Source organism: Mytilus galloprovincialis, chromosome 5 (genome assembly GCF_965363235.1).
Source record: "Mytilus galloprovincialis chromosome 5, xbMytGall1.hap1.1, whole genome shotgun sequence".
In the NCBI taxonomy this organism is placed as follows: Eukaryota; Metazoa; Mollusca; class Bivalvia; order Mytilida; family Mytilidae; genus Mytilus; species Mytilus galloprovincialis.
In genome coordinates this window covers 87,823,348-87,835,925 of record NC_134842.1, presented here as the reverse complement: position 1 = coordinate 87,835,925, position 12,578 = coordinate 87,823,348, and the positions used below count along the sequence as shown (strand labels likewise).

Here is a 12,578-nt window from a genome sequence, read left to right as displayed (position 1 = left end):
AGGTGTGACCGAGGCTTTAATAAGAAATGATAATACAAAATTTATGTAAAACTTGCGTTATTACGCAAAGGTTTGCGTTATATCGCAAATGTTTGCGTCAGTTTGTAAAAAGAAAGGTTTGCGTTTTAACATAGGAAGAAATACTAAAAAAAAAAAAAAGGTATGTGGCGCTAATACGCTTCCTGTATTTATACATATTTTAATTTCTTCTGTGATCTAATACAGAATTCATGGTCTCGATATTTTTACCTTATTACCATATTCATTCACGTGCATAATCTGTTTATTTTCTTCAATAAACATTAATCACTATTGTCCCAAATTGAACCATAAACTTATGCTAAATTTTGGGTTTAAAGTTCATTCACACGAATTTCAAAGGCGGGAAAAGGTTTCTTTGTTTCTTGAATGAAAACTACTCTACGTAAACACATTTCACAAATGTTTGATATATACGGGGAATTAAGATTTTGTTTTGACATTTATACCAGTGTTCTCAAACAGACAAGATGTCAAATATTCTTGTGGGTAAGTTGATTAAACAAAATGATTTTTATTTTATTTATGATAATTGCTATTGGCTAAACTAGCTTCCAGTAACTGCTAGTACACTTATATCTGTACTTTATGTATTTGTTTGTGACTGTTAATTAAATAACTCACCTAATCGGCACACGGAAACATGAAATAACTAAATAAAGTGATCGGCACACGGAAACATGAAATAACTAAATAAAGTGATCGGCACACGGAAACATGAAATAACTAAATACGGTGATCGGCACACGGAAACATGAAAATAAATAAAAAACTTTATTTAGGTATTTTTATATTTCCGTGTGCCGATCTGGTGAGTTTATTAAGTTATTTTTATGTTTCCGTGTGCCGATCTGGTGAGTTTGTTAAGTTATTTTTATGTTTCCGTGTGCCGATCTGGTGAGTTTATTTAGTTTTTTTTATGTTTCCGTGTGGCGATCTGGTGAGTCTAGCCCACAGTATTCTAGACCAATCAAATACTAAAAACAACATATGCAGCCAGACATTTTTCCTTAAATGGTTCAGCTCCGAGTAAATAAGTTAAAAATACAACAGCGAATAAAATTTCAAATAAAATGCAAAAAAGGCAATCGTCACTGCAACAGTACAGTACAATCGCTTGCTCAATTACTGTACAAGCACTTGGCCAAAATAATAAAATAGATTGCACATTTATTTCATTGTTTGCCAATTAAGCTTCTATCAAGTACACCATTCTAACGCACTGTCCACACGTTGTTTCTCAGAGAGACAGAAAATCTTAAATCAGTTTACAAGACAAAACAATGCAGCACAATGATAATAAATCTCGATTCAAAAATAAGGCTCTTTACACAAAATTCAGTCAATAAAGTCATTATTTTGAATATTCCATTATTTTCATTATAAAAAATTTAAATTGACTACAAGTTTTCTGAATTGATTTCAACTATTAATCACAATACAAAAAGGCGACATGCAGATTCTTTGATAGTTCCAGTCCCTTCAATGGTTTAAGAATTGAGATCTAAACCAATATAACAACAATATACAAGCTTTGCTCATTGTTGAAGGCCGTGCGGTTACCTATAGTTGTTAATGTTTGTGTCATTTTGGTCTTTTGTGGATAGTTGTCTCATTGGCAATAATACCGCATCTTTTTTTTTATATTTTAAAGTTGTTTTTTTTTCTTTTTTTTAAGATGAAAAGCTCATCATGTTTAGCGCAGTAGATCTAAAGTCCAGCGCTGGATATATACATAAATTCCACCGCTTTAAATTAAAAGTCGAGAGCTTGCGATGTAAAGTGCAGCGCTGTGGATAAAAATTTCGGCGATGAAAATTTTAACTCCGGTGCTACAGATGTAACTGTAGATATTTAAAACGTTAAGGTTCATGTGGACCCAATGGATAAAATGGCCGTATTTTCACCTAAAAATTTACTCTGAGTACAGGCAAACATGTGCATCTGGAAAAGTTTTAAGGCATAGCATGCCCTAGATAAATAGAATTCAAATGCATTGTATGATTTAGAAAATTCATAACTTAAATGGAATTTGCCGTACACTTTTTTCGTCCCTGCTGAAGATGATAAAATTAAGAAACAGTTGAGTTTACCTTGATATGGTCCACTCAGGTACACAGTTTAAAAAACCAATTATTATCAGGTATCTATTGCCCATCTCATGTCCATGTCAATCAATACCGCTCACTTCAATTGTTACCTGTGGGGAAGTTCTCAAACCTGTTTCCCAACTTAGTTTATTTTGGCACCTGCTGGAGGAATGAAAAAAGTGCACGGCAGAATCCTGGTAAGTTTTTATTTTTCTAAAACATAAAACATAATTGAAATTTATTTATCTAGGGCATGCTATGTCTGAATTTTTTTACAGATGCGCAGGTTTGTCTGTACTCAAGAGTAAATTTTGAGGTGAAAATAAGGCCATTTTAGCCAAAGGGCCAACATGAACCTTAAATAATGGAGATGTGGATTTTGACCCATTAGATGTCAAATCAAGTTTTGTACATTAAAGTCCAGGGGTAGATATGTAATGTCCTGCACTGACTGCAGTGCATTCATTACGACCCGGTACCCGGTACTTTTATCCGCTTACGGAAGCGTCTGGTACCGGCAGAAAAAATAAAAATACAAAAAAAATAATGTGTAAAATTCTTTTGAAGATCGTTCAAATCTAATTTATTTCTTTCCTCAAGTGATAATCTCCGTGTACGTCGTTCATGTGTATGTTTTTAGGTGTCTTCGTCGAGGTCCGCGTTAAAGTATAGATCTATCTGCCAATTTAGGCACACCTCCAAAGTAGGAGAAGTGATAATTATAAACCACGTGTCTGTATCTGTGTCGTCAGAGACATAATACATGTATTATATGTCTCTGGTATCGTAAGAGCGCTTTAAAATGGGACGATTTAGCATTATATTTTCAAGCGGCAAATTGTTGATGAATTTAAACAACAACAGCAATACTATGTCTAATAAAAGGAAAGCAGCTTGTATCACAGATTATTTTATGAATAAAAGGTTTAATAAAGGTGAACATTCTATGGAATTCAGAAAATCGTTAATTGTATCAAATCAGTTCGTTTCCCGTTGGACGTTGTCACTGATCTCCGTTTTCTCGATATGTGTTCTATGTTGTGATTTAAATGACTGCTGTCTGTGTAACAAAAAATTTGTTCCGGCGTGACATTTGTTCCACCAGAACAAATTTCATAGAAAATATGTTCCACCGGAACTTATGTCACAGAAAATATGTTCCAGCACTATAAAATTTGTTCCGGAACTAAATTTTTTAACCAAGTGTGAAATAAGTTCCGGAACAAAAATCACAGCACCATGAGTTTTGTTCCAATATTAAAATTATAAAAAAAAAGTAAAATAAGTTCTTGTGATATTAGTTTTAAACGAAGGTATTTTATAGAAATCAATGAAAATGTCCTGCTCGAAACCTATTTCACAGAAAATAAGTTTTGCGCTTGCATAGGGTACATTTGCAATTGAAGGAATGACTGTAGAATGAAGATAAGACAATGATGCGATGATAATGTATCTGTGTTTCAGTTGCGGATCCAGGGGGGGGGGGGGGGGCTCCGGGGGTGCGCACCCCCCCCCTTTATTTTTGCCGATCAATGCATTTGTATCGGGACATATGTTTTGCACCCCCCTTTGCCCTGGGTGCCCTGGGTTAGCACCCCCCCTTTCGAAAATTCCTGCATCCGCCCCTGGTGTTTTATCGTTTATGTGGTATTCAACCTCCTGGTTTCCGAATGATCTGTCATAGGTGTTCTAATCATACATGTACTTAGCTATGGTCATTGCACATTTTTAAAAGAGTGTGTCTTTTGTTTCTTTGTCTTTTTTAAAATATAATTGATCAGTCACTTTGTCCTTTTCAAAAAAGTACAAATGTTCATCTTTAACTATAATACTTTTTTTCGGACTGACTTTTATTATTATTTCTTATTCTACTCTTTCCTGGCTTCGTGAAACAACCTGAAGTAACATAACTGTTACGTTTACAAAATATAATATCTGACGAGATTTAAGACTTTTAAAATTTAAAAAAAAAACCAGCTCTGAAGAAGTGAAAAAACAACCCCAACATTTTTACTAACACAATCACCCCTTTATATAAGTTAAGTGAAAGTTAATACATGTTTTTATCTGACCAGAACAATCATCACAACACTTAGCGTATATCAAAAACGTTTGTTTGCTGTTTTGCATGAGAGCATGTTAATTTAATAATATATATACTACAATGTTTGTAACTTATGAAATTTCTTTTACAATATTGAACAAATGCAAAACATTTAATAAAAGTATAAAAACAAACAGAACATTTAAACAACATTTCACATGAAACCCCTGGATTATAGGTCATACATATTTTATAACTGATTACAAAATAATTATAAGCAATGTATTTTCAGATAAATACTCAAGAAAGAAAAAAAACAATTCAATGTTAACTTACCCAAAATTGAAGCAAATATTACAGACTTTACCCTATTTTTTAAAGTAAAAAATTAAGGCTGATTTCCCTAAAATCCAGGAGCTTAGCTCTGCATAGGAAACACAAAAGCAATGTGAGTACAAAGTTTCGATCAATGTTCGTGACCCATATTCCAATATGCATATGCATGATATATCTACACGTCCAATTCCAAATGTAATGAAGTGAATGTTGCTACAGAAACGATTGATTTTGTAATAGCCATATATTTACGATTTTTTGTTATCTTTAGGAACAATATACGGTTCAGAAGCGCCTTTGTGTCATTTTTCATCAATTAACTAACAAATGAACTGAGAGCCTAGACTCCGTCTTGAAGACCGGACCGTGACCTATAATGGTTTACTTTTATAAATTGTGACTTGTATGATGTGTTGTATCATTGGCATTCATACCACATCTTCTTATATCTATTGAGAAGCTATGCGGGCATCATTTCCTTAGAAATATCCAAACGAGGACATAGCTCATAAGAGCACTGGCGACAGGGTGAAGTTATTGTTCTTCTTTTAATGTATCCTTGATATTTTCAGACACACCTTGGTGAAATTCTGAAAGTCTTAACATAGACTTCAATTTTCTTGCAGCAGATATGGCATCCCCTATATTGAGTTCAGAGCTAAACTCTATATTTCATATCCCTTGGCCCCACTGTGTCTGAATTGTAAGGTGTCACAATATCTAGTTAGTTCTGGAGTTTGGCAGTTTGGTAAGAATCAGAGACAATCTTGGGTAAAAGTGATCGGTACATGTAGAGGATGTGCTACATGAGAAAGGCTTTTCTTATGGAAGACCAGATCATACCATTAACAATCGTTATCAATGATCTGGCAGCAAGTTCAAATTCTAATTTTTAAATAACTGTTTTACCTAGTTGCACAGGTGTTGACTTCAATAAGTACTTGGTAATGCATGGATAAATAATTACTAACAATGACATTATTTAGCACAACTTAAAAGACTGTCAACACGTTTAGAGGACTCAGTTTTGTGTAGTTTTCTGGGTTTTTTTTCAAGGTTTTTCTTTTACACAAAAAAACTGTTTTCATATCAAAACTACAAGAAAGAAAATGAGCGCGAGATCGTATAAAAGGTCAGGTTGTGAGGATACATGTCGATCAGTTTGATCATATATATGTATTTCTGTTGTTTCTAATTTAAAGTTCCCCAAGGGTGACTGGGGAAACGAAATATGGTCACTTGGGTTCTCCCGACCGGCAGTAAAACTTAAGTGGGGCGTCCGTTTGACTGTGAGGGATGTATCAAGTTCGCAGTCACGTCCGGTCAGAATGGGGACGTTAAATCCGATGCCTCGTGTAAAGAAAGTGCCACGTTCTTAGCACGTGAAGTAACCCTTGCAACAGCTCTTTGATGGGTCCGTAGGTGGCCTGTTGCAATGGAAAATTTCTGTCCCGATCCAATATACCATCATTTTCCAGTGGCAGTCCAAATTTTCCCGACCATCATCCCGAATGGCCTCTATTATGACAAGACCAAACTATTGTTTTTATTGTTCAGAAATATTCTCGTCCTGAACATGCATGAAATATTTTCCATTAAACTACCCAAAACCGTAAATTGAGGAGTACCCCCATTAAATGGATAAAATACAAAAATGTGACCATAGAAACTTCTTAATATAGATATTATTCTATCATTTAAAACAATTTGCAGCCGTGTGTTATTCCGGACCATTAAACTCGTTAACTAAGCGTCTTTTTCGATGTCAGTTGCAGTACTAAATCTTAACACCTTCAAGGCGACACAGGATTGAGGAAGAAAGTATTGACTTCTATTTCATTAGTCCACAAAACAGTCATACTCGATACTAGTACACTCTCATGAAAAAAAGTTCCTCAGCAATATTATTTACCTACGAAAACATGTTTAACACGTAACGCCCCATGATCGGCATCCTATTTTAAAATAACAACTGAACAATGATCCCCAGTCAGTATAATCTCTAGATAGATTTAAATTCTAAGGTATGAACCATTTGATTTGAGGAGGCAGTCTGAGATATTTGAGAGATAAAAAATTGACTGATTTTGCATTAAACAAAAATTCTGGCCGTATCTGGATTGAAAACAATAATCTTGTCCATTTTTTAGCTATTAGAAATGAATATCCAACAGAATTATTAAGCATTAAATGAGCATGATGAATAAAAAAAAAAAATTGGCCGGGGTTTGCATGTCTGACCGGATTGTCTGTTTCGCCGAACTGATATGTTGAATATTTTTTCCGATGAAGACCAGACTGCAACCTGCTGCTGGAAGTTGCCTTTATGTCTACATTTTTCGACCGTCATTCATATATTCGTTGTCCAATTTCATACTCGTTCGTAGCTTTTGGTTGATTTGGAATCCCTCACATCCCTTAATTTTGTTGGGTGAAACATATCAACCAAATATTGGGATAAATATTGCTTGTTTGTCTTTTTTAGCTCGTGTCCGTCGTATTGTAAATTTTATCGAATAGCCCGACTTATATCTTGTTTACAACAAGACATCTAACTTAACTTACAACAAACCAGCGAGAATTTTCCATGTCTTTTTTTACTGAAAAGTCCCACATCAAATTTATCAGTAAATAGCTTGAAATCCGTACTATCATTTTATGATACAGCATCGAAAATGTCCAACCCTTACACTTTTCAGGAAGTACAAAATATACATGCACCACGCCAGGAATCGGTTTAAAAGTGCATATTACACTTATTTCATGTTTTTTTAGCCAAAAAAAGGTCCCAAAAGATTTTCGCCGAGCGGAGCGAGGCGAATTTAAAAACTTCGCCCCCCCCTTCCAAAATCCTGGATCCGTCCCTGGCTCGGGATGTCACAACTCAGCGCACGAATTTTATATCTACAGCGCTGCAATTTTTGATCCACAGCGCTGCAATTTTTGATCCACAGCGCAGGACTTTGGATCTCAAGCGCTTGACTTTTAATTAGATCTTTAGCGGTTCGTGGACTTCAGATTTGTAGCGCTTGACTTTTAAATCAACGGCGCTGGATTTTACGTCTCCAGCGCTGGAATTAAAAAACCACCCTCAGCATCCGAGCCTCAGTATAGTACATTAGATTCAAGTGTACAAATGAAGGTACAGAGATCCGTGGGTCTGAGCACTTTGTGTCCAAAGTTTAACATAGTCTTTATTTGGAAAAGCGTACAATTCATCTTATTCAGAACCTGGAATGGAAACGCAGGACTTCATAATTTACACAAATCTATACATGCCAAACATAATTAGAGGCTCTAAGGAGCTTGAATTGCTCCCCTATTCAACTGGGTCTCATTTGACTTGATTATAAATAAAGTTCTAGTATATGCAATAAAAATGAGAATGGAAATGGGGAATGTATCAAAGAGACAACCCGACCATAGAAAAAACAACAACAGAAGGTCACCAACAGTCTGAGGTGCAAGTGAATAACTTTAGTTAAGCTTGATTGCATATATTGTTCATTATTCTAAAAAAAATGAATTTGTTTACGCTACAAACTTTGCCTTTACTGACGACCATTACTTTTTGTATTTCCTTTCGCTTCAAAAAGTGAAAAGTTAAACTATAAGGTTGTCGTTATTATCACATTGCGGCCAGGAGTCTGTAATTCAGTGGCTGTCATTTGTTGCTGTGTTACATATTCTTTTTTCGGTCTCTGTTTGTACATTATCAAAACCGTTATTTTTACTCGTATGGATTAAATTGTTATACAGCTGCCCTTTCTGGGACTTTCCCTCTGGTATCTTTTGCCCCTCTTTTATAGCTGACTTTGCGGGGCTTTTCTCATTATTGAGGGCATTATGATGACCAATAGTTGTTAATTTCTGTGTCATTTTGTCTCTTGGCAATCATAATACATATTCTTTTATATATATGTTCCGGACCATATGAATATTTGGACCATACGTGTATGGTCATGACCATATAGGTATAAACTCGTATGGTCGGGGTAATTAACAATGTTACAGTTTACTTTTAATACTTCTAAATAGATATAGGAAGATGTGGTGTGAGTGCCAATGAGACAACTCTCCATCCAAATAACAATTTAAAAAAAGTAAACCATTATTTACTTTTTTTAAACTGTTATTTGGATGGAGAGTTGTCTCATTGGCACTCACATTTACTTTTTTTAAATGGTTATTTGGTTGGAGAGTTGTCTCATTGGCACTCACATCACATCTTTCTGGGTCAATGTACGGCTTTCAACACGGAGCCTTGGCTCGCACCGCCATGTCGTTGTCAGTTTATTTTCAATCTATGAGTTTGATTTTCCCTCTGGTATCTTTTCGCCCCCCTTTAACAATTTAAGATTGATAAATAATTAGCATTTTATGAGTTTAAATGTTCCTTTGGTATCTTTTGCCTCTCTTTTGCAGCCTGTTGAATATTGAATATCGTATAACTAATCAACCGCATACTTATCAATACACGACATTGATGGCGGGTTTAACGAACTTGACTTCCATGATGGTCTTGTACAATCGGTCATCACATACATCAATATATTCATGTATTTATTTGTTTTCATTATCCTTTGACTTTATCATTTCAGTGTTAAAATCAAAATGGTTCTTCATGGCGATTCTTTTGTTGATTCTTCCACGGCCTGCTGTTAGTATTTCTGAGGAAATGAGAGAAGCAGTTACTTCTGGCCTTGAAACTGGAAAGGAGATCGGTGAACTGCTTTCAAATAAGCGATTTAAGAGTTCTTTAGTAAAGATCACAAAAGGAATAGGACCTTACCTTGGTGCATTAGGCCCATTTGTAGGGATCGTTTTGGCGTTAAATCCAATAGAGTCTGAAGAGTTGTCTTTAATGAAAGATATGATGAAGAATATAGATAATCGTTTGGATCAGGTAGATAATCGATTTAACGATATCGAACGATTGATTAAGTGGAATGTTGTTCAAATCAACTTCGGGCAGATAGAACAAAGGATAAAAGCAGTGTCACGTGAGTTTCAATATATTTACAATGTTCCAGAGGCTGCAGTGCAAAACAGAAAGGAGCTGTATATATGGAGTTATAAAAGTGATTATCAGAATAGTGGCACGAAGTTGTATCAAGCGATTGTCGAACGACAAGGTACTTTTCAAGAAGATCTTGGTACTTCCGTTTTGAGATTTACCAGAAATAACCGGAAGATGACGCAGTTATTTCTGACCGGAGTAATGCAACTTCTCTTACAAGCTGTTAAAGTAGAATTAGGGTATCTTTCGGTTAATAATTTCACTCACAATTTGGATTACATGACTTCGGATTGGGAAAAAAGAATACAGGAAGTGAGTGATAAGTTCGAACAAATTGACAACCAGAGCGTAGTAAATTCTCACCAACAACTCGTAATAGATATTGACGAATATGGTGTAAAAAACAAAGGTCTGTCACATAAACTATTTGCAAGAGAACTATATGATCAGCTCGAAGAAAAATATTACTGGCGACACTGGATTGTTATCTCCTCTCATCAACTAGGAGGTGCTGATCATTGTGCTAAGGTCCGAGGAGGTTATATGAAAATTAGGACATATGGTAGAAACCTAGAAGTGGCAAGTGTGGACGAGAACCATCCAGTCATGGATATGGATTTGGCTGAGAAAGACATGACATTGGTGAGAGTGTCAGAACGTGGTGGAAGTTGGTGGAGAGGATTTAAGACCGTTCATCGACAGGCAGCAGAAATTTGTAATTATCTAGACCAAAGTGATGCTTCATTGGTTAGTGCTATCTCAAGTCGCGCGTATTCTCACTATCACTATGTCGCTAAAGCTTTGAGATTTAAACAAGTCGTCAGAAATCCTTATTATACTCTCATAATGTGGGGTTGAAATTGTTGAAAAATCTTGTCAATCCTATTATAAAATAAAAAATAATGATTTCATATATTTGTTAATATTGCCGCCTTCCATATATTTTGAATGGACAACAAAGGTACAAATGTATGCTACTAAAAGGAGCATTCACCAGAGGCGAGGCTTTCCTTTAGGCAATGAGATAAATGCCTCACTAGAAATTAAACAAAATAAAATTAAGGAGGCTCACGGGTATAAAATTTTCCGAAAAAAATTAAACATTTATTTTTCATTACAAATTTCATTTATTACCTTTAGTAGTTGTTACTTTATCATATGGTACAAAAATCTTTCCAAAAAATCAATTCGTGACGGTGTTGTCCCCAGGTGACATTTAAAATGTAGATATCATTGAAAAAGCTCAAAGTTATCTCCCTTTGGTGCAAAAAATGCCATTTTTTTTGGCATTAAAATTGAAATATCTTTTAAACTCATCGGTGACCTATTTTTCATTGTTGTTTTTGAATAAGCTGTACATAAAATAAGTAATTGTAAAATTTAAGCGATTTCTGTAATTTAGGTTTTTTTTTATTTCAATATTACCTCTATTTCTCCTATTAGTTAAACGGAAAAAAGGACATAACAAAAATGTATGCTTATTTCGATGGCAGATTGTGAGCGTAAATGAATGGTGACCCCATTTTTTTATTTCATTTTTGTCGAGCCTGCAACTTTTGTTGCAGAAAGCTCGACATAGGGATAGTGATCCGGTGGCGGCGGCGGTGTTAGCTCACTTCTTAAAAGCTATATATTTTAGAAGGTGGAAGACCTGGATGCTTCATATTTTGTATATAGATGCCTCATGTTACAAAGTTTCCGTCAGTCACATGTCCATTGTCCTTGACCTCATTTTCATGGTTCAGTGACCACTTGAAAAAAAAGTTCAGATTTTTGCAATGTTAAATTCTCTCTTACTGTAAGTAATAGGATAACTATATTTAGTATGTGCGTACCTTGCAATGTCCTCATGCCCGTCAGACAGTTTTCACTTGACCTCAACCTCATTTCATGGATCAGTGAACAAGGTAAAGTTTTGGTGGTCAAGTCCATATCTCAGATACTATAAGCAATAGGTCTAGTATATTCGGTGTATGGAAGGACTGTAAGGTGTACATGTCCAACTGGCAGGTGTCATCTGACCTTGACCTCATTTTCATGGTTCAGTGGTTATAGTTAAATTTTTGTGTTTTGGTCTGTTTTTCTCATACTATATGCAATAGGTCTAGTATATTCGGTGTATGGAAGGACTGTAAGGTGTACATGTCCAACTGGCAGGTGTCATCTGACCTTGACCTCATTTTCATGGTTCAGTGGTTATAGTTAAATTTTTGTGTTTTGGTCTGTTTTTCTCATACTATATGTAATAGGTCTACTATATTTGTTGTATGGAATGATTGTAAGGTGTACATGTCTAGCGGGCAGATGTCATCTGACCTTGACCTCATTTTCATGGTTCAGTGGTTATAGTTAAGTTTTTGTCGAGCCTGCAACTTTTGTTGCAGAAAGCTCGACATAGGGATAGTGATCCGGCGGCGGCGTTAGCTAACTTCTTAAAAGCTTTATTTTTTAGAAGGTGGAAGACCTGGATGCTTCATACTTTGTATATAGATGCCGCATGTTACGAAGTTTCCGTCAGTTATATGTCCAATGTCCTTGACCTCATTTTCATGGTTCAATGATCACTTGAAAAAAAAGTTCAGATTTTTTGTATTGTTGAATTCTCTCTTATTATCAGTAATAGGATAACTATATTTGATATGTGTGTACCTTGCAAGGTCCTCATGTCTGTCAGACAGTTTTTACTTGACCTCGACCTCATTTCATGGATCAGTGAACAAGGTTAAGTTTTGGTGGTCAAGTCTATATCTCAGATACTATAAGCAATAGGACTAGTATATTTGGTGTATGGAAGGACTAAGGTGTACATGTCCAACTTGCAGGTGTCATCTGACCTTGACCTCATTTTCATGGTTCAGTGGTTATAGTTAAATTTTTGTGTTTTGGTCTGTTTTTCTCATACTATATGCAATAGGTCTACTATATTTGTTGTATGGAATGATTGTAAGGTGTACCTGTCTAGCAGGCAGATGTCATGAGACCTTGACCTTATTTTCATGGTTCAGTGGTCAAAGTTAAGTTTTTGAGTTTTGGTCTTTTTATTAAATAC

General features: G+C 35.3%; 1 protein-coding gene across 1 annotated transcript; it reads left to right on the top strand.

Moving 5' to 3' along the window:
• The first annotated feature begins 412 nt into the window (after positions 1–412).
• Positions 413–10,440, top strand: LOC143076630 (uncharacterized). The gene is made up of 2 exons (XM_076252461.1): positions 413–528; positions 9,111–10,440. Exons 1-2 carry the CDS (start codon positions 510–512, stop codon positions 10,385–10,387), a joined length of 1,296 nt encoding a protein of 431 aa, XP_076108576.1. The 5' UTR covers positions 413–509; the 3' UTR covers positions 10,388–10,440.
• The last annotated feature ends 2,138 nt before the right edge of the window (positions 10,441–12,578 follow it).